The following is a 25,556-nucleotide window of genomic DNA, read 5'->3' on the forward strand; positions in this document are numbered from 1 at the left end:
AGCAAGATGGGGAGATGAAGAGGGTGGGGAGATGGAGAAACACCGAGAGGAGAGGAGACAGAAAGAGAGGGAGACTGGGAGGGATGAGGTTGGAGGGCTGGGTAGGGGCCCCCTGCCACCTCAGGGCATGCTGGGGACATACCTGATCCCCATTACACATTTGGATCAGTAGAGTTACTTCCTGCCTTCACTCTGATCATCACCTACTGGGATCTTCTGGAAGGGGAAACTGAGGCAGGACAAGGGGAACCACTGGCCTCACTGGCTATTCCAGGGAAGGTCTGGGATGAGGACTGGCCCATCCCCCCATGGGACCCTGGGGGCCAGGAAACTTCCTTGATGCTCACTTGGACCTTAGCCAATACTCCATTGTTTTTATTGATGCCTACTGTGTTACAGGCCTGTGCTGGGCAGTGTTAGGACCAAGACCAAGCACCTTGTCTAAGAAAGCTGGGGGCATTTGAGAAGTCAGATAAATTCCAAAGTGGTCTCCATGACCCATAAGGCCCTGCATGGTCTGCCCCCAGAATCTTGTCACTTCCTCACCTTCACCTACTCCCTCTCCTCCTGGATCAGGTTGCTCCTGCCACAGAGGCCTCCCCTAACAGATCAGGAATGGTCCTGCCCCAGGGCCTTTGCACTGACTGTTCCCTCGATCGAAGCTGACTTCCCCCCACATACCTGCATGATTTTCTCCATTATCTCCTTCAGGTCTCTGTTCAGATGTCACCTCCTCCATGAGGCCTTCAGTGACTACCACCTGCTAAATATCTCCCCCACCTTAGGCAAGGCCCCCATCTTTTTTTAATTAAAAAAAGCTTGTTTTGCCACATACCCCAGCATGTGGGACCTTGGTTCCCTGATTAGGGATTGAACCCACACCCCTGCATTGAAAGCTGGAGTCATAACCACTGGACCACCAGGGAAGTCCCCTCATCTTCTTCCCTTGCTCAGTTTTTTCACCTTACCCTCTAGCCCAGAATAGATCTCACTCATTTATGTTGCTTCTTGTTTATCAATCCCACTGGGATGTCAGCTCCACAAGGCCAGAGACTTCTGTCTTTTCTGTTCGCTGCTGTGTCCCCAATGACTAGAACCAGCTAGGCATCCAGCAGGTAATCAATACTTGTTAAATAAGTCTATCTAATCCTGCCCTGAGCTGTGAGCAGGCCAGGACAGGACCTGGCTCTGTCTTGGTCACCACTGTGTCGTCAGCACCACCCAGCAGAGCCTGGCACACAGTAGGTGCTCAATAAAGTCAGCTGAATAAACAGACCAATGAGGGTCAAGACCTCAGGACTCGGCTTTGCTTCCTTAAGGCATTGGAGGGTTTGCAGCTGGAGCTGAGCTCGTGCCAGGTGGGGCCGAAGGAGCCTGGGTGTGGAGGGTGAGCTCAGAGCTCACTAATTGCACCTCCACACTGCCATCAGCATCAGTTGAGTCGAGAGCCTTGGTGGCAACGACGGAGTCGCTACCAGCTGAGGTCATTCACACACACCCTTACTGTTGCTGGCTGTTTCTTTTTTCCCTCCATAACAGTTTTGATTTTCTCTTTTTTTTTAATTGTGCGATAATATACCTAACAGTACATTATTTTACCCATTTATAAGAGTTCAGTTCAGTTACATGAAATACCTCCTCATTGTTGTTCAGCCATCACCACTACCTTGGCCCAGAACTTTTCCATCTTCCCAGATGGAAACTCTGTCCCCATGAAACACTGACTCCCCATCCCCTCCCCCAGCCCCTGACCCCACCATCTCTGTGGATCTGACTCCTCCAGGGACCTCCTGTGAGTGGGATCAGACAGTGTGTGTCCTTCTGTGTCTGGCTTCTCTCACTGAGCATCACTCCTCAAGGTTCATCCGTGTTGTAGGAGTTTTCAGATTTCCTGCAGAGTCCACGCTCATTTCATTCTACCTCCAGTTTGCTTGCTCCTGATGAAGGGCAGCTCACCACTCCATCATGGATTAAAAAAATGAATTAACAAAAGGCCTCTTAGAGAGTAGGACATTGGCCAAACACATGAGGATTTCCCAAGAAGCGGGAACAGCAAGTGCAAAGGCCCTGGTGTGAGGTTGAGCTCCACGTGTCATCTTGGCTGGGAAGGGAAGCCCACAGTGGAGGGTGGATTTTGAACAGGGAGAATGTGACACCTTTTTCCCCTCCCTCCACGTGACACTGACCACTCTGTGCCTCAGTTTCCTATCCACCCCCAGGACAGACCCCAGGAGCTCAGTGGTCCCTAGGCCGCTTGTCACTTCCTCCTTCTGGGGACTAGGATACCCCTTGCCTCATTTGCATATGCAGATGAGGCCTTGGAGCTTGGGCTTCTGGGAGGACCCTGGACACACCCAGGCCTTTCTGGGGATGTTGCTGATTCTGACAGGAAGAAAGCCCTGTAATTGCTTGAAGTTTTACTTACAAATCAGGCAGTGGCTCCTGCCACTTCTCTCTCTACTGTTTCCCCGGGGGTATGTGAGTGTGGTGCTTGGAGCTCCAGCCAGACACACAGTCAGCTCAATCCAAGGGGCTGGAGAGAGGGTGTCAGGCTGGGCAACCCCCAGCCATCCCGGCTGGCTGCCTGGCTGAAGGCCTGCTATGCATACAGGCTGGCCTGACTAACACATACCCTCTCCCCTGCAGTGGAGGGGTAGTTGGGCAAACTCCGGGGCCAGGCATGCTGGGTTGAAATCCTTGCTCTGGTTCAAAATGTGTATTGTACCTGGAGCTGTGCAGGACTCACACTTAATAAGTGCTCCTGAAGCTGTTACTTCACTGGATGCCCCTCACCCAAGCCTGAAGAGTTGGCCTCATTGCCCCATTTTGCTGCCCAGGGAACTAAGTGACCCAGAGCTCCTGCCCAGCTCGGCCTCAGTTTCCCCATCCGAACAATGAAGATAGAGCTTTCAGGCTCCCATTCATTCATTCACTCATTTGTTCAACACAATTGTTGAATGCTTACTGTGTGCCAGACCCTGTTCTAGACCTCAGGGACACAGTCATGACCAAGGGAGACTCTGGCCCTGCCCTGGTAGAGCTGACTGGGGGCAGGGCTGTGGGGAGGGGGAAATGGGAAGAGAAACAAGTAATAGATAAAAGAAATACTCTTGGTAAAAAAATACAGCAGAGCAGGGACTTTCCTAGCGGTCTAGGGGTTAAGACTCTGTGCTCCCACTGTAGGGAGCATGGGTTCAATCCCTGGTTAGGGAATGAATGTCATGTGCTACAGCATGTGGCCGAAAAAAAAAAAGAATAAAAGATTAAATTTAAAAAACTGTACAACGAAGCAATCCAAACAGAGAAAAGGGAGTGATTGTTTAAACAGAGGGTGTGTTGGGGGAACACTGAGCTGAGACCTGGAGCCATTCAGATATCTGAGGGAAAAATGACTCTACTGGGGGTAGGGACAGCCAGTGCAAAGGCCCTGAGGCTTGACTGACAAGTTGGAGGAAGAGCGAGGAAGAAGGAATTCAGTGTGGCTGAAGCAGAGTGATGGAGGGGGTCCTGGGGAGGAAAGGGGCACAAGACAGGGTCATGACTGAGGCTCCTAGACACACAGCAAGTCAGAACTACCAGGGACTTCCCTGGTGGTCCAGTGGCTAAGACTCCGTGCTCTTAGTGGAGGGGGCCTGGGTTCAATCCCTGGTCAGGGAACTAGATCCCACAGGCCACGACTAAGAGTTCACACACCACAACTAAAAGATCCTGCGTGCCACAAATAAATAAATAAATACTAAAACAACAACAACAAAAAAGAACTACTGTATGGGCCTTCCTGAGGGCTGCCTTCTGCCCTCCAGCCCCCATTCACATCTATGTCCCTAAGATTTCTGTATAACAAGCAATTATTAAGTACCCTGAGAGTGGGACCATAAAGAAGGCTAAGCACTGAATAATTGATGCCTTTGAACTGTGGTGCTGGAGAAGACTCTTGAGAGTCTCTTGGACTGCAGGGAGATCAAACCAGTCAATCCTAAAGGAAATCAGCCCTGAATATCCATTGGAAGGACTGATGCTGAAGTTGAAGCTCCAATACTTTGGCCACCTGATGCGAAGAGTCAACTCAGTGGAAAAGAACCTGATGCTGGGGAAGATTGAGAGTAGGAGCACAAGGGGACAACAGAGGATGAGATGGTTGGATGGCATCATCAGCTCAATGGACATGGGTTTGAGCAAACTCTGGGAAATAGTGAAGGATGGGGAAGCCTGGCGTGCTGCAGCCCATGGGGTTGCAAAGAGTTGGGACACCACTTACTGACCAAACAACAACTGAGTGCTAGGTGTTGTTCTAGTCAATAGAAATTCATCAGGGAATAAAACAGTGCTGTGAAAAAAAAAAAAAAAAAAACAGTGCTGTGGGGGAGATAATAAACAATGTTTGGTTGTGAAAAATAGGGTGAAGAAAACCAGAGCAGGGTAAGAAGATTAAAAGGGACAGTGTGTTGCTGTAGATGCAAGGTCAGGGTGGCCTTGCTTTGGAGGTAACATTTGAGATCTGAGACTTGGGAAGAGCAGAGGGGCCACATGGATATCTGTGGGAGAGGGAAAACCATTTCAGGTAAAGAAGAGAAAGTGCAAAGGCCCTGCGGGCAGGTCAAACTCAGTACAAAAACTACTTTCAGTGAAAGTGTTAGTCGCTCAGTTGTGTCTGACTCAGCTCCTCTGTCTGTGGGATTTCCTAGCAAGGACACTGGAGTGCATTTCTATTCTCTTCTCCAGGGGATCTTCCCAACCCAGGGATCAAACCCACGTCTCCGGCATTGCAGGCAGATTCTTTACCATCTGAGCCACCAGGGAAACCCATTCAGAGACACCATCAAGCCCTTAAAAGTTATGTCCCAGCATTTCAGAGTGGAGTTTCCTCTTCCAGGTGGCCCCCCAGGATCCTCAGTGTTTCCAGATGACAGAGGCACCCATAGGAGTTCCTGGGCAGTCCAGTGGTTAAAAGTTCACATTCCCAATGCTCCCAGTGCAGGAGGCACGGGTTTGATCCCTGATTGGAGAGGTAAGATCCCACATGCTGCATGGTGCAATAAAGTCAGGCTCAGCAGTGCCGAGGCAGAGGGTGAGGAGGAAGTCAAGACCCTCCTTGGGATCACCTCAAGTGAGGGATCCTAAGTCACTTGCTTTAAGCACCTTCCAAGCTAGGAAGTCCCTGAGTCCCTGGAAATGACTAAAAGCATGGGGTTCAGGACCTCCGTGGTGGCCCAGTGGTTAAGAATCCGCCTGCCAATGCAGGGGACACGAGTTCAATCCCTGATCCAGGAACTAAGGTTCCACATGCCACAGGGCAGCTAAGCCTGTGAGCCACAACTACTGAAGCCCGTCTGCCCTAGAGCCTGTGCTCCACAAGAGAAGCCAAGGCAATGAGAAGCATGCGCACCTCAGTAAGAAAGTAGCCCCCACTCGAGGCAACTAGAGAAAAGCTCATGTGCTGTAAGAAAAACCCAGCGTGGCCACAAATAAAGAAATTAATTTAATTAAGTATTTTTTTTAAAGCATGGGGTTCAGCTTCCAGCTTTATTTCCTGGCTATGTGAGTGGCCACGTCGTTTCTCTCTGGTCTGTTTCCACACCTGAAAATGGGATAAAAAAAATGTAGTCACGCTCTAGAATCATGGGGCTACTTATAGTGGGTGCTCACCAAGTCTTAACTCTGCATTGTAATAATTAATATACTCATCATATGGGTCATTTTCTAGGCAGCAGGCCTAGGGGTGGCTGTGTCCTTTCGGGAAAGAGCCACACTCTCTCTGGGCACCAGGTCCCCCAGGGCCCCAGGAGTGCTTTTGAACCTGAGGTGAGAGTCCCCCAACATGCCTGCAGCGGCCAGGGGTCAAAGGGCAAGGGGCAGGGATAGGTCAAGGCCAAGCCGCACACGCACACGCACACCCCTACCCCCTCACTGGCTCTAGGTTGGTTAGGTCTGCGGAAGGACCAGCTGGGCGGATTTAGCCAGCGCATCTGCCGCCGGAACAGCTGCCGTTCTGGGGGGAGCTGGAGGGGGATTTGGGACGAGTGAAAAATCTGTCCGAGGAGAATCGCGTCTGCGCTGCCCAGCTGCCGGCTCAGACTAGGGGGACACCCCGAATCCGCCCGGACCCCGAGCCCCTCCCCTGCGGCGGCCACCCCCACGTGCCTTGGGGGGAGGGGGCGTCGGGGAGGCCCTGACGTCACAGGCGGTCTCAGCCAATCGGAGCTGCCCTTTCCGAACCCCCGGGGGATTCCCAGGCCCTAGCCGGGGCCGCGACCCAGCACCTACGACCCCCAACCTGGGCTTAAAAGAGGGCCCAGACCTGACTGGGGAAACCAAGGCTGGGACGCTCCAGGAAGGGGGAGGAACCCAGTTGACCCCCCTGAGAGCCTCAGTCTAGCCGCCAGGCTCCTGCGAGGCCCAGAGAGGGGCAGGCACGGCCGGAGTCACACAGTGGGGCGGCTAGATGGGGAGCGCTGATTGGGGGTGCGCACGCAGCGGGGCGGGGCTTCCCAGCACCCCCAGGCGCTAGGCACCAAGGCCGGGATAAGCCTCAGCCCATCCCGGGGAACCCAAAGGCCGCTTGACCCACTCCAGGTCTCCCCGGGACCCCTCGGACCCGGGGCGGCGGCCGGGACGCCCAGGGAGGAAGGTGTTGGTGGCCGCCGGGCACCCGCAAAACCCGCGCTGGATTCTTCCTGGGTCGGAGCTGGACTGGAGCGCCGCGCTGACCCACCTGGCCTGAGAAACTGAGGCCCGGAGGGGCGGGGCTTCGCTCAGTGTCACACAATTGTGAGGACGCTGCTGGCTCTGCCCCCTCCCTGGGCCTCCCTGGCTCACCCGGCGGGCAAGCTGTGAACTTCCTGCCACCCTCTCTCTTCCAGGTCAAGGCTCAGACAGTCAGGAGCCCAGGGCGGGGGAGGGAGCAGCCAAGTCTGACCTTGCCCCCGTCCAGGGCATGAAAGACTCATTCATGAGTGCTGAAGCCTGGGTGGCAGCTGAGCCGGGCCGCGGGGGTGGGGCCCCTCTCAGGGCCTTTTGTCCTGGCGGGTCCCTCTGCCTAGTACGAGCTGACTTCCCACTACCCCCTGGACCCTGTGTGTTCCGTCAGATCTGTCCAGGGTCCTTCCATGGCCCCCAGGTCACCTCCTCGTCCTTCTGGGCCGCTCTCATCTATCTATACTTTGAACTCTCCAGCAGATTCTTCTGTCTCCCCTCCTAGACTGTAGGCATGAGCCAGTTTGCCTTGCTGACTGCTCAGCTCAGTACTTGGCATAAAGTTGTTGTTCAGTCATTCAGTCGTACCTGACTTTTAGCGGCTCCATGGACTGCAGCACACCAGGCTTCCCTGTCCTTCACCAACTCCCAGAGCTTGCTCAAACTCATGTCCATCGAATTGGTGATGCCATACAACCATCTCGTCCTCTGTATCCCCTTCTCCTCTTGGTGCACAGTAGATAATAAATGTTCACTGAAGGAACGGTTTTGCAGAGAAGCCCAATTGGGCCAAGAATGGTTCAGAGGTGGGAGGAAAATGCAGAGTCTAGAAGCCAAGCTGGGGTGCCTGTCCCCCATCCCCTTTGCAAGGCAGGCCTCAGTCTCCCCAGGATGCAAGGGGATCAAGTCTGAATGGTTGCAGGCAGGTGCAGGCTGATTTGCCTGGGACTCTGGCTCAGCCGGAAAGCTGGTCAGAGCAAAACCACCGGCAGGAAGGCCTGGCTGCTGGCGGAGGTTTGTGGTCGACATGACGGCCCCTGGGCAGATGCCCGGGGCCTGGAAGGATGGGGTTGTCTCCATGGATGTCAGGGAGGCTGCAGGTGGCCCAGGATCTAGTGTCCCAATGTGTATGCCACTGGGAAGCCACACAGCTTGCCTGAGCCCCCGGACTTACACACCAAAGGTGTTCAGGAACCAGAGGCAAAGCAGACCTGTGCCAGCTGGTGGATCTTTCTGTGCCAAGTCTATGGGAGCCTCATATGACTGCCTTGAAGACTGAACAGTGCCATTTATGCATCTAACATAAGCACTCAGCAGGTGTGCAAGGGATGTCACTAGATAAATACACAACAGACTGTAGCCCGCCAGGCTCCTCTGTCCATGGGATTCTCCAGGCAAGAATACTGGAGTGGGTAGCCATTCCTTTCTACAGGGAATCTTCTCAACCCAAGGATTGAACCCTGGTCTCCTGCATTGCAAGTGAATTCTTTACCATCTTAGCCACACAGAATGGTCAAACTTTTATTGAGCACCTCTTGTATACTGGAGCTGTCAGAGGGACCAGGACAGCATGCAACCTAGTGGGGAAGACATCCATGGTCACACCCACATGGGGACGTGCTTTGGACACAGAGGGACACTGAGGTGCTCAAAGGCTCCTGCTGTTCTGAGGTCGCAGGGAGGCAGGGAGCTCCCCGGGGGGGTCTCTGAAGCAGGAAGACCAGTTTGTCTTGGAGTGCCAAAGGCAGGGGAGAGGAGTTCTCCCCACCGGCTCTGAGGACGCTGCAGCCAACCTCCCCCCAACACACACACACACAATCTCTTTCTTGGTCAGGTTCATTTGGGCGCTGGGATCAGAGTCTCCAGGGCTGTGTACCATAGTCTCTGCAGCCAGCTTGCTCTGTTCAGCCACTTTCTGAACCCCAGTTCAGCCACTTTCTAACTGGGTGACCTTGGACAAGATGCTTCCCATGCCTCAGTTTCCTTACGTGCCTGTTGAGTGTTGTTAAATATAATTTGTGGACTGAATAAATAACCTCATAAATGAAGAGGGTCATGTAGACCCTCGGGGTTCCCGACACCGCAGTCTCCCGGTCATCTCTAGCATCTCACAGAGGGTGGATCCTGAGGATGCAGGTCGGCCAGAGTGGACCCGGGCAGTAAATTGGGGAGGGGGCCGGCAATTAGACCTTCCACCGGGACCAAAGCAGAGTGATTTATGTTGGGTCGCTCCTCCACCCGCACCCCCGGCCCTGCCCCCAGCGCCTCGGGCCGCCCACCCGGCTCCGCCCTCCGTTCCGCGCCGCCCAAGCTCCGGGCCAGGTTTTGCGCGGCTCCGGCCCGGCTCGGTAAGGTGGGGGGGTTGCCGAGGGGGGGCGGAGGTGGCGGAGTCGCGAGTCGCAGCGGCGGCCGCGGCGGGCAGAGGAGATGCGGCCGCGGCGCGCCCCCGGTCCGGCCGCCGCGCAGCGCCCCCCCCGGAGCCGACGCCAGCGCGCCGGGGGCCGGGGCTGAGCCCCCTCCCCCAGCGCAGCGCCGCGGGCCCGGGGGCGGGGAGAGCGCGCGCCCCCAGCCCCCCTCCCCACCCCGGGATGCCTGGCTGAGCCGGCCGGGCCGGGACAGGTGCGCGCACCGACCCCCCCACCACCCGCGCCCTCCCGCCCTCGCGCTCCCTCCCGCGCACTCCAGGCGGCCGCGGCTCCGAGGTAAGCGCCCCGGGGCGTCTGCAAGAAGGGGGGCTGGGGAGGCGCTATACTGGGGGTGTCTGTCGGCACGCAGCTGGGGGCCTTAATTGTTGGCTGAGGTGGCCGGGTCAGGCGTTATGATGCGGGGCGGGGGGGGGGGGGGGACGCTGAGGACCCGGCCACTGGGAGGGGGATGGATTGGGCCGGGGAGGGGGTCTGTGGAGCGCTGTAAAGGGAGGTTCTGTCGGCAACGCAACCGGGGAGGGGGCTGGATTTTCGGGGGGTCGCAGCATGGAGCGATAGAATGGGGGACTAGTCAGAAGGCTTTGAAGGGTCTGGATTTGGGCCTGGGTCGCTGAATGAGACTCCGTAATGGGGGTGTCTAATGGCACCGCAGCTGGGGGGGCCTGGATTGTTGACGGGGGGGCCTGTATGTGGAGCTATAATGGGGGTTCTGTCGGTACCACAGAGGGTGGAGGTTTTGTCCGTGGGGGGCGCCGTAGAAAGCACAATAACGGGGGCTCGCGGCTGCGCCGCTGGAGAGCTGGATTGGGGCCCAGGTGGGGGTGTTCAGGGCAGGCAGGGGGCCTGCTGGCCGGGGATGGGGGATGCTGTTGGGGGGCGGAGCCCTGAGTGCTAAGTCGAGGGGCCGGTGTGGTGGTCCTGGCGAAGCGAGACCCCTCCGCCCCACTCTATGGTCCATCCGTGGCACCTTGGGCGCCCCTGAGCCCTCTCTAGCCTCATGCCCGGCCCAGAAGCAGTCCAGGGCTGGGGCCGCGGGGACGGGGGGGGGGGGGGGGGGGGGGGGGGGCGTGCTGCGGGGGGAGAGAGTCAACGGGTCCGGATCACCCCCACCCCACTGCTGCAGTGGGGGCCCAGGTTTCAGGGCCCCCCAAGAGCTGACAAAGGGACAAAGAAAGCGTCTTTCTCTCGGAGTGCGCTGGGAGGGGTGGGGGGCGCCGAATGTGGCCCCCTCCTGTGGGCGGTGATTGGTCTCCAGGGAGGGGTCTCGCAACCCCTGTCCCGCCTCAGGGTGCCCTCCGGGTTTGGGGCACATCCTAGGTGGGGCGCTGCCATAGGCCCACCCCCCTACTCTGCCCCTGCCCTGTCGTGTAGACGCTGAAGCTAGGAGTATTTGCAAGGGTCCTGGGGTTGGGGGTAACTCCCAGGCCCTCAGCCCCTTACTGAGGTCTTTGACATCCTCCCCCTGAGGCTGTTATCTTTAACTCCTGGACTGGAGGGGAACTGGGGCTGGGGGTTGGGGGATTGAGCCCTCAAGTTTTGGGGGTCTCTTTGGGGATTTAAGGAGGAAGAGGGGACTAATGGCTGGGTTTTCCGAAGGGCCCCCAGTTTGCAAAATTGCAATGCTTTGTATGTTTCTGGGTTCATTCAGTTTCTCAAGGGGTACAGTGTGCTCTTCAGAATCAAAGTTCAGTACCCCTGCAGCGTCCCCTTCCCTACAGACGCTGGCTAGCCCCTTTCCCACATCCCTGTAGATATTGTGTCTTTCAAGATGAAATTTTTGGATGTAATTGAGGGATGGCTGAAACACTGTATAGACAGAGTATGGGGTATGGGAAAGCAGCTGGGGGCCGTGGGTGGGGTCAGGATTCTCCTGGGAGAAGGTCCTGAGCTCTTTGGGAAAGTAGCTGGGGATCCCTGTGGCCCAGAGGAGACCCCCTTGGATATCTTGCAGGTGGCAGCCTGGCGGGAGGCTCATTAAACTGTAGCATATACTTGCTGAGCTGACCTGTTCCCCTGAACAGACAGGGAAACTGAGGTCCAGGGAGGTGGCAGGATGGATGGAGAGGGAATCCAGTCCCCTCCACTGCTGGGGCTGCTAGGTGGGGTCAAGGGGGAAAGGAACCCCTATATCAGCTGAAACCCAAAACACCAGCCCAAAGGTTTCCTTGGAAACCCCAGTCCCCCACCCCCACCCCACTGACCTGGGCAGGGCAGACATTAGACCTGGAGGATCCAATGCCCCACCCCTCTCAGAAAAAAAAAAAAAAAAAAGCACCATAGAGAAGACCAGGGCATGAGAAGAGGGGTACTGCTGTGTGGCCTCAGACAGGTTGCTAGCCCTCTCTGGGCTGCAATCACCCCAGAAAGTGCTCTTGGTTCTAGGACCTGAGTGGAAGGAGATGAGGCAGAGAGATGTACCACGGAATACCCTGGGTATGTAACCTCTCCCTCTGGTCCCCACCTGCCTTCTGCCAGGGCTGAGTACCCATGGGCCTCATTGTCCTGTCACCTCCTCTGCTTGGAGGTGAGAGGGTGTTTCCCAGCGGAGGTATTGAGTCACCGGGGAGGGACTATTCACCTCTGTCCACTGGGGAAAGAAGGTGCTGGATACTTGGGCTGTAGGAGGCTTTGGCATCTGCACTGGCCACCCAGGGCTTGAGCGGGGAGTTGCTGGGGTGAGCTGGGGCTGGACCAAGAAGATAGAAATCAAACTGTCCTTGCAAAGGTGACCCTGACGTCAGCTGGCGGAACAGGTAAGCTGGGTCCCCGGGGGCTGAAAGACGTGCCAGTCACTGCCCATCTCCTGGGAAGGAGAGTGTCCCTAGCTGACCCTGGGGTGTGGCTGGCCCTGTCCTGTGTGCCTGGCCCTTTGCCAGGTGATGATGGGGACCCAGAGAGGACTCAGCCAGGATCAGGACAGGTGGAAGCAGGGGAGGCTGCCTGGAGGAGGGGATATTGGCACTGGGCTTGAAGGATACTGGCACTGTTGCCAGAAGGAGAGGGGGACCCTGATTCCAGGTGGAGAGAGTGGCAGAGAAAGCCACAGAGGTGTGTGTTGGGGGACCCTTGAATGGCTGCGCTATTTTAAGGCTGGGCTGCAATGAGCAATGAGTCCTGAGAGGTGGCAGAGCCCATGGATGCCAAGTAGAGGAGCAGGCTTTATCCTAAGGGCAGTAGGGAGCCATGGAAGGTTGCAGAGCAGAGCGGGGAATGGACAGAGTTTCAGACCCTGAGCAGATATGAGGAAGGGTAGCTACCAGGAGACAGTTTCCTGCAAACCCAGTGGGCTTCTCAGAGGGTTGGAGCATCACCCGTCCAGGGAGGCAAGCAAGTGGGGTTGGGTAGTCGTTTTTCCAGAATGCTGAGAAAATGTTTAGGATATAGTGATTCCAAAATTCTAGCCATTTCAGGGACTGCGGATTCTCAGACTGATTCATCCAAGGCCCAGCGGTGATTGGGGTTGACCGTGGGTGGGACCTCATTTAGCAGAAGCAGGGACATTGAGGCGCAAGACAGCCTTGCCACCTGCCCCACATCCTGTGGTCAAATTATTAATATCTAGGCGTCAGCTTCAGATCCCCGCGCTAGACACCCCCGCCATTGTGATCACTGTAGGTTTGGCTTCCAGAGCCAGGGTTTGATGTGTGGCCTGAGAGGTCTGGGCCTGAGCCACATTATTCTCTCTTATTATCACAGTCGTTCATCACCTGCCCTTGAGGGATGTCCAAACGAAGTGGCAGTCATTAGAATGTGCTGAGGAGGTGACTTGGGAGGCCGAAGACGCCTCTTCCATCTCTTTAGGCAGTGATACAGGGCACCCTCCCCACCCCAGCCACCCTTGAACCTCCTTCACTGACCCAGGGTCCAAAGGTGGTAGCCCCAGGGCCTGCTGGGAGGAAAGCCCAGTCTAGTGAGGACTACATTTCCCAGGATGCACCTTGTCCCAGGCTGAGCCTGCCTTCCAAGGGCAGACCTAGGAAAGAACTCCCCAACTGCAGGATCCCAGGGGGGATTGTGGGTTCGTGGGTTCTCAGGAGGGCCCTGGGAGAGACCTGGTCTAAAGCAGTTGGGGAGATAAGTGACTAAACAGATGCTCCCTGCGGCTCCTTGTGCCATGCCCTGGGCAGGTGATGCTGAGATCCCAGAAGAAAAAGTTTAAGTTTAGTGTCTGGTTGGCCCTCAAGGGTTGTCCAGGCTCAAGGAGGGGAATGGGCAGACACTGGCCCTCTTTGCTACGTGGGATCAGAGTTGGGACAAAATGGGGCTAGGGAAAATTGTCTCTGCCTAGTGGGGATCAGAGAAGACGTACTGAGGAGGGACATTGCAGCTAGGACTATGACGGATATATAGGAGTTCACCAGGCCACATGTTTTCTGATAGTTTCAGAACCTTCTCCCTTTCCTGAAAGCCGAGTCAGTGTCCCCGGGGGCAGTTGAGATAGCCCATCTGAGTTTTTGCCCATGAAGATTGCCACAACATCCATCTCTTCATTCACTCACTCACTCATGTGCCCTCTCTGAACCTCGGTTTCCCCATGTGTGAGACACAGATGCTATTCTCTCTCCCTGAGGGTTGAACATTTAAACAAGAGGATGTAGACAATGCCAGGCCTGGTCCTGTTCTTTTCTTACTCTAGAGAAAGAAATTACTTAGAAAAGCAGGAGCTTGTGGCCTCTGGTCCTGATCTCATTGGAGGTATGGGGTCTTGGCTTTCATTCCACGAGCTGACAGATGAGCTCCTACTATGTGCCAGATGCTGGGTACCCAGCAATGAGCAAGGCCAAGCAGGCCCTGCCTTGCTGAGCTCACACCCAATGGGAACATGGCCACTAACTTGGGAAAGAAAGTAAATCCAATATAACAAGTGCCCTGAGGACAGTGAGACTGGATGGTGTCGCTGAGAGGGGAGGGGCTGTTTCAGCTGATGGTGTCAGCGAGAGTGTCTCTGAGGAGGTGACGTTTGTGCTGAGACCTGGAAAATGAAAAGGAGCCAGTCTGCAGAGAACTGGAGGAAGAGCATTCCAGGCAGAGGGCACAGCCCGTGCAAAGGCCCTGGGGCAGGACCATGGCTGGTGTTGTTGGAGGAACAGCAAGAAGGCCTGTGCGGCTGGAGCAGAGTGAGCAAGCGGAAGTGGGGGGGGCGGGAAGGGCAGGGAGGGGACAGGGCTTCGTGGGCTGTAGGGAGGACTTGAATTTTTGGAGGTAGGCGCCCCAAGGGCTGTGGGCCGAGGAGGGGGCGGGACCTGCCTCAGGTGCTCACGGGTGCTGTTTGGTCACTGCAGAGAGTGCAGACTGTGGGCAGCCAACGCTGGGGGACCAGGTGGAAGGGACTCCGCTGGTCCAGGGGAGCAAGGATGGGGAACAGCCAGGGTGAGGCAGTAGAGAGGAAAAGTGGGTGGGTCAGAGTAGATGGTGGACTTTCTAGATGTGCAGGGGGGCTGAGAGCCTCCTTTCTCTAGGGGCACGTAGCACTGTGGGCTTCCCTGGTAGCTCCTGTGGTAAAGAATCTGCCTGCAATACGGGAGACCTGAGTTTGATCCCTGGATTGGGAAAATCCCTTGGAGGAGGGCATGGCAACCCACTCCAGTATTCTTGCCTGGAGAATCCCCATGGACAGAGGAACCTGGCGGGCTGCAGTCCATGGGGTCGCAACAAGTCGGACACGACTGAGCAACTAAATACAGCACGGCACGTAGCGCTGTGGTTAAGAGTGTGATATTGGGACCATATGGGCTAGGTTCAAAACCCACTCTGGCCATTTTGTAGCTGTGCAACCTTGGGCATATTACCTACCTGCTCTGGGCCACCTAAATCTCCTCACCTATAAAATGGTGAGGAAACCCCTCCTACCTACCCCATCAGAACTTTCTGCAAAGCCCATTGCACAGTGCTTGGGACACAATAAGTGCTCCAAAAATGTTTGCTATTGCTCCCCTTTGAATGTCTAAGCCCCAGGGTCTGGAAGAAATGAGGCTCAGATTGGGCTAGCAAATTCCCCGAGGTCACCTAGCAAAACAGGGGCCCCTGCCCCTCACTGTCTTGCTCTATTGATGCACAGTTCTCAAGCCCCACACCCCCAGAACCCACGTCACTCTGCCAGCATCTCCACCATTCCTGAGCCCTGACTCACCAGGATTTTTGGTCCACTATGACCCCCAGGCCTTCCCACAGGACCTATTTCCTGCCTTGGTCTTCTTCAGGATCATTTGCCAGGTCTTCCATTCCCAGCAGCACTTGGCATGGTCCCACCTGTCTCTTGCCCACCATCCCTCAGCGGTGTCCCCCCTCCAGACCTGCCTTTCCGGTCCCATCTCGGTAGGGGATCCCTGGGGCCTCCCAGACAGGGCCTCTAGGGAAGGGCAGTGACTGGAGGACTTCGGGGTTGGGAGGATCAGCCTGGGGGAGAAGAGGGCTCCCAGAACCCCAAGTGAGGGGGGCCAGGCTCACTATCTTCTTTTCTAGATTGAGGGCCCCAAGAGCAGTGACCAGATCTATATGTTCTCCCTACTGTGGAGCCCCTTAGAGCGACTCTTACTCCCTCCTCTCCCCTAAAATTGGGCCCCAAGAGCAGGACCTGACTTTTCTGTTCCATCCAAACTGGGATTGACACCAGGGTCTGTTTGCCCGCAGGCTGGCTCTGAGCCCCCATCTGTGGGTTCCTGATCCCAAATCCACAGCCCATCTTGAATTCCCTAAGAGCTCCAGCCTCCTCGAGTGGCCCCCTCCCAGGCCCCCTAATTACCCGCTGGGTATAAATGACATTTTAATCTCCTCAGAATGGTTGCCGCCTCCCTAAGAAAGCAGCCACCCCCCCTTCTCCATTCCTAATTACAAGTTGCTGCTTCTGATTTGCCTCCTGGCGGCCCAATTTCCAAACAGTGATTAAAATTAATTACCCAGGAGCCCCCCCCCGCCCCCCGTCTGGGCCTGGAGCCCTAAGGACCTATCTGTGTCCCCCTCGTGAGGTCCCGCCTTTGCCACCAGGTCTCCCCTGCCTCCGGCTCCCTGAGTGGCCTGGGACAAGGGCAGCCTCTCTCTGGGTCTCTGCTCACTTATCTGCAAAATGTGCACTTAGACTCTGCAGCCTTGTTGACAGATGGTACATCGTGGGCGCTCAGGAAATGTCAGCAAGAGGTGGTAGAGCCACGTGGCCTGGGTTCAAATCCCCACTCTACCCTTCTGTGCTGTGTGACCTTGGCCAAGTGTCTTAGCCTCTCTGAGCTTTGTTTTTTTCCTCTGTAAAATGGTATAATGATGCTGCTTCACAGAGTTGGCTTGGATAGGAATTGTGTTCAGACCTTCGAAGGGCTTGGCCCAGAAGCTGGCACACAGTAGGGGCTTCATCAAATCTTACTTTAAGAGACTTCCCTGGCAGCCCATTGGTTAAGGCTCTGAATGGCCAATGCAGGGACCTCAGGTTCGACCCCTGGTCAGGAAACTTAAGATGCTCCCTACCACAAGGCATGACCAAAAGATATAATAATAATTTTTTAATTAAAAAAATTTTTTTAAATTTAAAATCTTAGCTTAAATTCCTGCTCTGCTGGGCTGCTGTATTGTGCAGCAGGGAGATAGCTCAGGTACTCTAAACACATCTTCTTTAAGGAGATGCTCAGAATTAATTGGGCACCTACTGCATGCCTGATTCTGTGCACCGTCCTGGTCAGGGTTGAATCCCCGGCTATGCAGGCACACAGTAAGTGCTCAGGGGGTCTGGAATCAACAGATCTGTGTCGCTCTTTCATAAATAGGGACTGCCTGTGGGACATTCGTTCAGCCAGTGTTTGCTGAGCACCTACTGTGTGCTAGATCCCCCTGTCCCCCGGGGAGTCTTATGTTCTCATCCCCGATTTACAGAGGCAGAAGCATAACCAGAGAGGGGAAGATGTAACCCTAGGCTGCACAGCAGTCCAGAGCACCTATTATGTGTGGCTTATTCACCCATCACGATAACCCGTTGGGGATGGTTATCATGCTCTGTTCTCTGATGGGGAAACTGAGACTTCGGGAACCCAGAACACAGGGAGGAGGGCTGAGGACGAAGGGGCTGCACTGCCACCTCCTGGGCTGGGGAGAGGTGAGTTAACGGGTGTGGGGTGAGCACTGGGGGTGTAAGGGGTCCTCTCTCCTCAGCGCCCCCGTGGCCCAGGCCCCAGGGGACTCCCTCTGGCCGCTTTGCCAAGTTCCTAGACAGCCCCAGAGCCCGGCTGGGCTGCGCCGGGGGGCGACAGAGGCAGCTGGAGGAGGCAGCTGTAAGTGGAGCCGGTAACTAGACCTGGACGGTGCAGGGGCCCGGCTGCCTGGCCGGGTTACTCGATCCCCCGGGGGACGCTGGGCCCCGGAGCTGGAATCCTGGGGCTGCCAGGCTGACAGGAGCTCCTTCTATGGAACTGGAGACGAGCATCCCGCCCCCATCCTTGCCGCAGCAGATGGAGAAACAGGGGCTCTGAGCCTGGCCCGGGGGTCACTGAGTCACCTGCTGTGGTATAGAGAGGCCCAGAGTGGGTGAGTTGCTGGCCCAAGGTCACCCAGCAAGGTCATTTCACAGAGAGCAAACATGAGTGCCAAGTGCCTTATTTTACAGGCTCCAGGTCTTGTCCAGGGGTCCTCTCTTAAGATGTGGCCGCCTCCCCACCTGCCAGCATCTTCTTGCTGTGCCTTTAAGGGCTCCAGCCTCTAGGTTTTTGTCTTTTTGGTTTCCCTGACCACTGGCTAAGCAGCCCCTTTGCCAAGACTCTCCTATCCACTCTCTGAGTCTGGCACACAAGTGGCACTCAATAATTGCTCGTCCAATGAGTGAATGAATACCCTGCAATTTGGGGTGCAGAAAGCCAGAGCTGGCCACAGACGCTCCCAAGTTGATGGGGTTGGGTGAAGCCAAGGGTAAGGTTGAAAGTAGAGTTTCCTCACTAAGGCAGAGAGCTTAGGGAGCTCCCACCTATGCGCTGGCTTATTCCAGTGGACCTTGTGGCTAGATGCTCCAGCATGGAATTGGAACACAGAATGGAATTGGATATATATTTTTTTAATTTCTTAGAAGCTTTATTTTATTTTTGGCCATGTCGTGTGGCTTGCAAGATCTTATTTTCCCGACCAGGGATCGAACCCATGCCCCCTGCCATGGTATCTCTGAGTCTTAACCACTGGGCTGCCAGGGAATTCCCTGGATATTTTTGCATAATAGCTATAACACGATGATAATAATAACTGATGCCCACTCTGAGCTTACTAAGTGCCAGTCCCTAGTTCAGCCCTTTATCTCCAGCTGGGCTGTCAAAACGGCCACTGGCCACGTATGACTCGGAACCACATGTGGCCAGTCCCAGTCCAGGTGTGCCAGAAATATGCAACACATCCTGGATTCCAAAGATTAAGTACCAGAAGCAGAATTTAGAATCTCTCATTAATCATCTGTACGTTGATTACAGGTGGAAATAACAAGACTTGGGATCTATTGGGTTAAATGAAACATATTATTAAAATGAATTGCACCCTTTGAATGTGGCCGCCAAGAAATTCACAACCGCGTGTATGTGCACATGGTTTTCTGTAGGACGGTCTGTTCTAGATCATGTCTCTGCATCCTTGTAGCAGTGTTTTAGGGTCAGATTTATAGTCCCTGGTGGTTTGTAGATGGGGACACCAAGGCTGAAACAGTGGGAGTGACCCCTGGAAGTCTGGAGGTTGGTAAGAGGCAGAGAGCAAATTTGAATTTGGGCCACAAGATTCTAAAGACTAAGCGGCCACCCAGGGCTCTTTAGCTGGCAGCATTGTCTGTCCATCCTTCCTCATCCCCAGTTTCAGTTTCCCCAGCCCTCTAGTAGGATTGGACAGAGCAGGTGGGGAGGGTGGGTAGACACAGGCTTGGCCAGCCTGCTATCTGCCGTTAATTGGGGTCCTTGGAAACATTTCACAGCCAGAAAGCCAGCAATAGGGGGGTGCAGGCAGCAGGTTCATGCAGGGATGCCCAGTTTACAGACTCTGACATATTTATAGACATGTGTATACATGGGCAGACAGTGCACCCCTGCTGGGGCACACACACGTGCAGTGGTTGCATCTGTGGATATATGCTAACACGCAGATGTTGGGACTTGTGGATATTCACAGGGGGGATCCACTCACCTGTGGACACTCAGGTGTGGTGTGGGGGTGATGGGCAAAGGTGAGCCCTAGGGAGGGGTTCAGATCTGGGTTCAACTTTGAATGCTGACACTTAGTTCATTCCTTATAACAAGCCGTTATTGAGCACCAGCTGTGTACCAGACACTGTGGGTACTTGTCATTGGCCAAGATGCAGCCGGGCCTGCCCTCATGGGGCTCTTAGTCCAGGAAAACAGCTGGGCTCTGAACAGGCGGTTCCATAGGTGATTATTTCAGTTGGTGTGATCCGTGCATAAGCTCAGGTGCTCAGGATTCTTCTGCCCAAAAATGCACACTCTGGGACTTCCCTGGTGGTTCAGTGGCTAAGACTCTGTACTCCCAGTGCAGGGGGCCTGGGTTCCATCCCTGGTCGGGGAACTAGATCCCACATGTCACAACTAAGTTCTCATGCCACAACGAAAGATCCCACATGCTGCGACTAATGAATAATATAGAAAAAGGATCTAAAATGCAGGCTCTCCGTGGGCAGGTCTAGGATAAGCACAAAACTCAGTATTTCTAACCACCCCAAGTAAGGCTAATGCCTCTGCTGGTGCAAGGACCATATCTGGAGTAAGAGTGTCTAAAGGAGCCTTTGAGAGTGTGGTACTGTGGGGGTGGGTGCGTGGGGAGGGGAGAGGCTGCTCAAGTCCAGTGGGTGAAGGTGGAGACATGAGATAAGGAGGGAACCATTCCTAAAGGAAATCAGTCCTGAATAGTCATTGGAAGGACTGATACTGAAGCTGAAACTCCAATACCTTGGCCACCTGATATAAAGAACTGACTCATTCGAAAAGACCCTGATGCTGGGAAAGATTGAGGGTAGGAGGAGAAGGGGACAACAGAGGATGAGATGGTTGGATGGCATCACCAACTCAATGGACATGAGTTTGAGCAAGCTCTGGGAGTTGGTGATGAACAGGGTAGCCTGACATGCTGCAGTCCATAGGGTTGCAAAGAGTCGGACATGACTGAGCGACTGAACTAAACTGAACTGATGTGTGTATCTAAGAGAAGAGGCTTTCTCAAGTGAGGAACAGCCAGTGCAAAGGCCCTGGGGCAGGGCCAGGCCAGGTGTGTTGGAGGAACAGAGAGGAGGCCTGTGTGGTTGGAGCACAGCGTGGAGGGTAGAAAAAAGGAAGAGGGAAGAACAGGGAGAAGATGAGGGAGGTCGTGTGAAGTCTTGTGGGCCACCAAGAAAAACTTGGATTTTTACTAGGAGGGGTGTGGGAGGTCCCCAGGGGTGTGGACAGAGGAGGGGCGGAGCCTGGTTCAAGTGCTAACGGGTGCCCTTTAGGGGTTGCTGCGGTGGAGGACAGACTGTAGGGATTAAGTGTGAGAGTTGGGGTCTGGATGGAGGAAACTGTGGGGTCCAGGCAGGAGATGTTGGGAGCTGACCAGAGAACAGACTAGTGAGGGGTGAAAATTCAGGATGAATATGGCAGACCCACAGTACTTGCTGGCATTGGGTGTGAGCGTGAGAGAATGGGGTGGGGGGCGGTGTTGGAGGGAGTTGGGAGTGACTCCCAGGTGTGGCCTGAGCCATCAGTGAAGACAGGGATCCTGTCAGTCAATAAATCAGTTAGATCTATGTTCCAGTGAAAATCCTAATAGGTTTTATGTTGTTTGTTTCGGAACTTACCAGCTGATCCTGAAATTTATGCTGAATTGCTGGGGGTGGGGCAGGGAGAGAGTAGCCCAGACACCCTGACCAGGTGGGAAGAATGTTTCAGAAGGAAATTCAAATCTATGATGAAGGTCTACAAGCTAAGGCCATATGGTGCCTGAAAAGGTGGATGGGAGGGTGAAGCAGGTGGCCTGGAGGGGATTTCCATACCTGCCTCAGTTTCCTCATCTGTACAATGGGACTGTGCCAAGACTTGGAGTGATGGAGGTTGGGCAGAGAGGTGGTGTCACAGTACATGCAAGCCCTCCGGGAGGAGGGGGGATCTCTGTCTGTTTAACTGTCCCTCCCATCTCCATGGGCATAAATGCACATTCTCAGGGCTGCAGGCAGGCAGACACATAGGTGCCTAGGTAGCCTGCACACCATGGGCTGCACATGCCAGCCACGTGGCTCCTCCTGCTTGGTCCTGGGGGAGGTCCTGCTCCCGGTGGCCAGGTGCCGGGGCAGGTGGTGGGGCCGCTTCTGGGCAGGCAGGCGCCGGGTGGCTGCTGGCAGAGACGCCTCAAGTTTCATGGAGGGAAGCAGATGGTCTTGAGGGTGGTGAGGGAGATGCTGAGGCCTCTGATAACCCCAGGTCAGGGGGGTAAACTGAGGCCAGGTGCAGTGGGTTGACCCTGAAGTGACCCAAACTCCTGCAAAACAGCATGTGGGGTTCAGTTCTGCACCATCATCAAACTAACACATGTCAATTAAGTGGGTTCCAGGGACTTCGCTGGTGGCCCCACGGTTAAGAATACAGTTTCTAATGCAGGAGACACCGGTTCGATCTCTAATCAGGGAGGTAAGATCCCACATGCTGTGCAGCCAAAAGAAAAAAAAAAGGAAAAGAAAACTGAGTGGATTTCAATCTTGGCTTCACCATTTCCATTTGGTTGTGACTTTGCCTCTCTGTGCCTTAGTTTCCCCATCTGTGTAAGGGGCATATTAACAGCACCCACCTGTGGGATATGTTGTGTGGATCAAATGAGCTCATTTAAGTCCTTAGAACGGTTCCTGGCCCATAGAAAGTGCTTGGTGTTTGCTATTTTTACTATTTATTGAGCTTGTACTATATGTCAGGTCTTGTGCTGGGTGGTGGCCAAGACAGACTCAGCCCCACCATCCATGTGGGGTTCAGAGTCCAGTAGGAAAGGTGAACAGTTAGCCAGGTGTTTAGGAGATGGGGTGAGCAGGGCACTCACTGGGGAAGCACAGGCAGGCAGGAGGCTGGAGGAAGTCAATCCTAGCTGATCTGGGAAGTCTTCCTGGAGGAGGTGTTAAGGTGACGAACATGTTTATCAGGTTACTGGGAGCAGGAGGCAGATGTTCCAGGCAGAGAGAACAGCACATGCAGATGCCCAGAGGTGGAAAGGGAAGGGAGGAGATGTCATTTCAAGGGCACTGGGGAGCCATAGAAAGCTTTAGAGCAGAAGTTCTCAGCCCCTGGGGGTGGGTTTCCCCCCCTCCCCGGGGGAGACTGGGTGATGTCTGGGGATGTTTTTGGTTGTCACCATTGAGGGATGCTCCTGGCATTGAGTGGGTTGGGGCCAGGGATGCTTCTGGCACAGTGCCCGGGACGGCCATCACCAGAGAATGATCTGGTCTCAAATGTCAGTGGTGCTGAAGGGGAGAGGACCTGGTTTAGAGCAGGAGAGAAACAAATGAGATTTGGGTTCTAGAAAGATTCCTTTGCTACTTTGAGGAAGATACTGAAGGGTTGGGACTGGAGGCCAGGGGACCAGGTATGGGGTGGGAGCTGGGCCTTGGGACAGTCAGGGTGGAGGAAGGGACTGGGAGGCCAACACCCTGGTCTTTGGCTCAAGGACAATGGAGCCATCCCTAAGTCAGGGATCTGGTAAGAGAAGCAGGTTTGAGGCAAGAAAAGCCCAGTTTGGGTTGCAGGGGTCCCAGGGTGGTTCTGAGTGGCTGGGGGCAGCTGTGGACAGAGAGATGACAGGAACATCCTTCTAGCCCCAAGTGGCTGCATGACAAAGTTATGAAAACCAGGAGAAAAAATGAGCCGTGAGGTCCCATCCTGACCTCAGCCTGCCTGTCTGTGAACTGAACGTTAAATAACTGCTGGCCTCTGGGACTCCCCCAGATATCGAACAGTTAAGACTCTGCACTTCCAATGCAGGGGACAAGGGTTTGATCCCTGGTCAAGGAGCTAAGATCCCACATGCTATGCAATGCAACCAAAAAAATTTTTAAAAAAGAAAAAAAGTAACTGCTGGCTTCATCTGTTTGAAGGGTGAGGGAATGGGTGGTTATTAATCTTGTCATGACTGTTCAAATGCTCAACTCCTAGGAGCAAAATCCTGGAACCAGAGAGAGCCCTGTAATCAGTCCTCACTGGTGGGTCATTCCACTGAATCAGCCCCTCAGTTTCCCTATCTGCAAAAATGGGTTGAATGTTATACCAACCCTGCTACAGCCCTTGGGGTTACCATGAAGCAATTCCTGGAAACCACCCAGCTTGGCCTCTGATACTTTTACTATACCAATGGCAACAACAATCATAATAATAATTAGCATTTTCTGAGTACCTACAGCATTTCTAGGCTCTGCTAACACCCACTACAGGCCTATGAGGTCAATGCTGTTACCATGCCCATTTCACAGATGAGGAAACAGGCTCGGAGAGGTGGCATGACATGTCCAAGTCACGCAGCATGTACAGAGCAGAGCTGGGATTTGAACCCTTATGACCTTGGAGCTACGCCACTCATCACAGTGCTGCATGGCCCGTGAGAGGAAACTGTTGTCTTAAAGTTTCTGAAGTTAAATACAGTTCCGATAAAACATGGGATAAAAGGCCGAGAGCACTGCCTTACACCTCTTGCGATGGCTACTATCAAAAAGCAGAAAGTAGTGTTGGCAAGAGAAATTGGAACACATGGGTGATGCTGGTGGGAATATAATATGGTGCAGACACGGTGGAGAAGAGCTTGGCAATTCCTCCAGAAGTTAAACATAGAGTCACCATACGATCTAGCAATTCCACTCCTACATAGACACCCAAAAGAAATGAAAGCAGGGTTTCAAAGAAGTGTTTGCACACCCATGTTCATAGCTGTTCACAGTAGCCCAAAGGTGGAAGCAGCCCCATTGTCCATCGACAGGTAAATGCGTAAATAAAATGTGGTCCATCCATTTACCGTGGAATATCACTCGGCCTTAAAAAGGAAGGATAGTCTGACACTTGATACAACAAGGATGCACCCTGAGGATGTGATGCTCAATGAGGGAAACCAGACACAGCAGGACAAATACTGTCTGGTTCCACTCACAGGAGGTCCCTAGAGTCAGATCCACAGAGACAGGAAGTAGATGGTGGGGCCAGGGGCTGGGGGTGGGCACAGTGAGCCTGTTTCATGGGGACAGAGTTTCAGTTTGAGAAGATGAGAAAATTCTGGAGGTGGGTGGTAGGATGGTTGCACGACAATGTGAATGTATTTAATGCCACATAAATATCATTAAGATGGCAAATTTCATGTTATATATATTTTGGTGTTGTCGTTTGGTCACTAAGTCATATTTGACTCTTTGTGACCCCACGGACTGTAGCCCCCCAGGCTCCTCTGTCCATGGACTTTCCCAGGCAAGAATACTGGAGTGGGTTGCCATCTCCTTCTCCAGGGGATCTTCCTGACCCTGGGATTGGATTGTTCCTCTCCTGCATTGGCAGGCAGGTTCTTTACCACTGAGCCACCAGGGAAGCCCCTATGTACATTGGACCACAATATTAAAATGTTAAAAAAAAAAAAAAGGCACAGAGCAGATAGAACATCACAGAGGCTGAGGTCGAGGTGTCCTCACAGGTGTTGTGGGGAGGTTTTCGGAGTGGGGTGGACAGTTGCGGTCTGGCTGTGGAGTTGGGGGCCTTGAACGGCAGTGTTGGTGGCCCGACTCCAGGGTCACTGGGAGACTCGGGCAGTCGTGGAGCAGGGGAGGAGCCCGGGCAGGAAACTGAAGGAAGCAGAGCCAGGTCCGCACGCACATGGGATCCTGGCGTAGGCTGAGTCACAAATCCTGGAAGCTCAGGGTCGGAGAGGAAACACTGCCGGCCCACGCAAGGCCTTCCTGTTTTTTGGCCCTGAATCCTCGGAGGCAGGCGCTCCAGGGCCAAAGTTCCCGGCTCATGTCCACCTCCACGGATTCGGAATCCCTGTGCCCCCAGGGCCTGGGCAGGGCTGGGAGATGTACCTGCTGCTTAGGCGGGGAAACTGAGGCTCAGAGCTAACCTGGGACTTCACAGGAGGACAAGGCTTCGGATGTCTTCCTGGGGCCTTCGGACCGCGCCCCTTCTGAAAGGGGCATGGAGGGCTGGGTTCCAGAGGGTGAGTTCTGTTTACACCATCAACCAAAGCATCACTCGGGTGAGGGAGGGGTCTCCACACACCGGAGCAGGAAGCAGCCTCTCCCACAACCCCTTTTAGAGGTGGTGAGGCTCCTGTCACAGAAGTATGTCAGCAGAGGACCGAAAGGCTGGAGTCGGAAGTCAGGCTCACTGCGGCCTCTGAGGTCCCCAGCCAGCTGGAATATTCTGCGATTCCAAAGTTCTGCAGTTCCCAGATTATGGTTTATAAAATTCCTAGGGCCTTTGAATTTCTTTTTCTTTCTCTCTC

General features: G+C 54.4%; 1 protein-coding gene across 4 annotated transcripts in view; it reads left to right on the forward strand.

Moving 5' to 3' along the window:
- The first annotated feature begins 9,284 nt into the window (after nt 1-9,284).
- SEMA6B (semaphorin 6B) overlaps nt 9,285-25,556 on the forward strand; it is a 28,910-nt gene continuing 12,638 nt past the window's right edge. For 2 of the 4 annotated variants that reach the window (XM_065918002.1, XM_065918005.1), the window contains exon 1: nt 24,951-25,268. In XM_065918002.1, the coding sequence (XP_065774074.1) occupies nt 25,203-25,268 (66 nt within the window). In that variant the 5' untranslated portion in view covers nt 24,951-25,202. Of the gene's footprint in view, nt 9,396-11,501; nt 11,553-24,950; nt 25,269-25,556 lie in introns of those variants that run through there. The other 2 variants (XM_065918004.1, XM_065918006.1) reach the window with 2 other exon arrangements.

Source organism: Muntiacus reevesi, chromosome 1, assembly GCF_963930625.1.
Source record: "Muntiacus reevesi chromosome 1, mMunRee1.1, whole genome shotgun sequence".
NCBI lineage: Eukaryota > Metazoa > Chordata > Mammalia > Artiodactyla > Cervidae > Muntiacus > Muntiacus reevesi.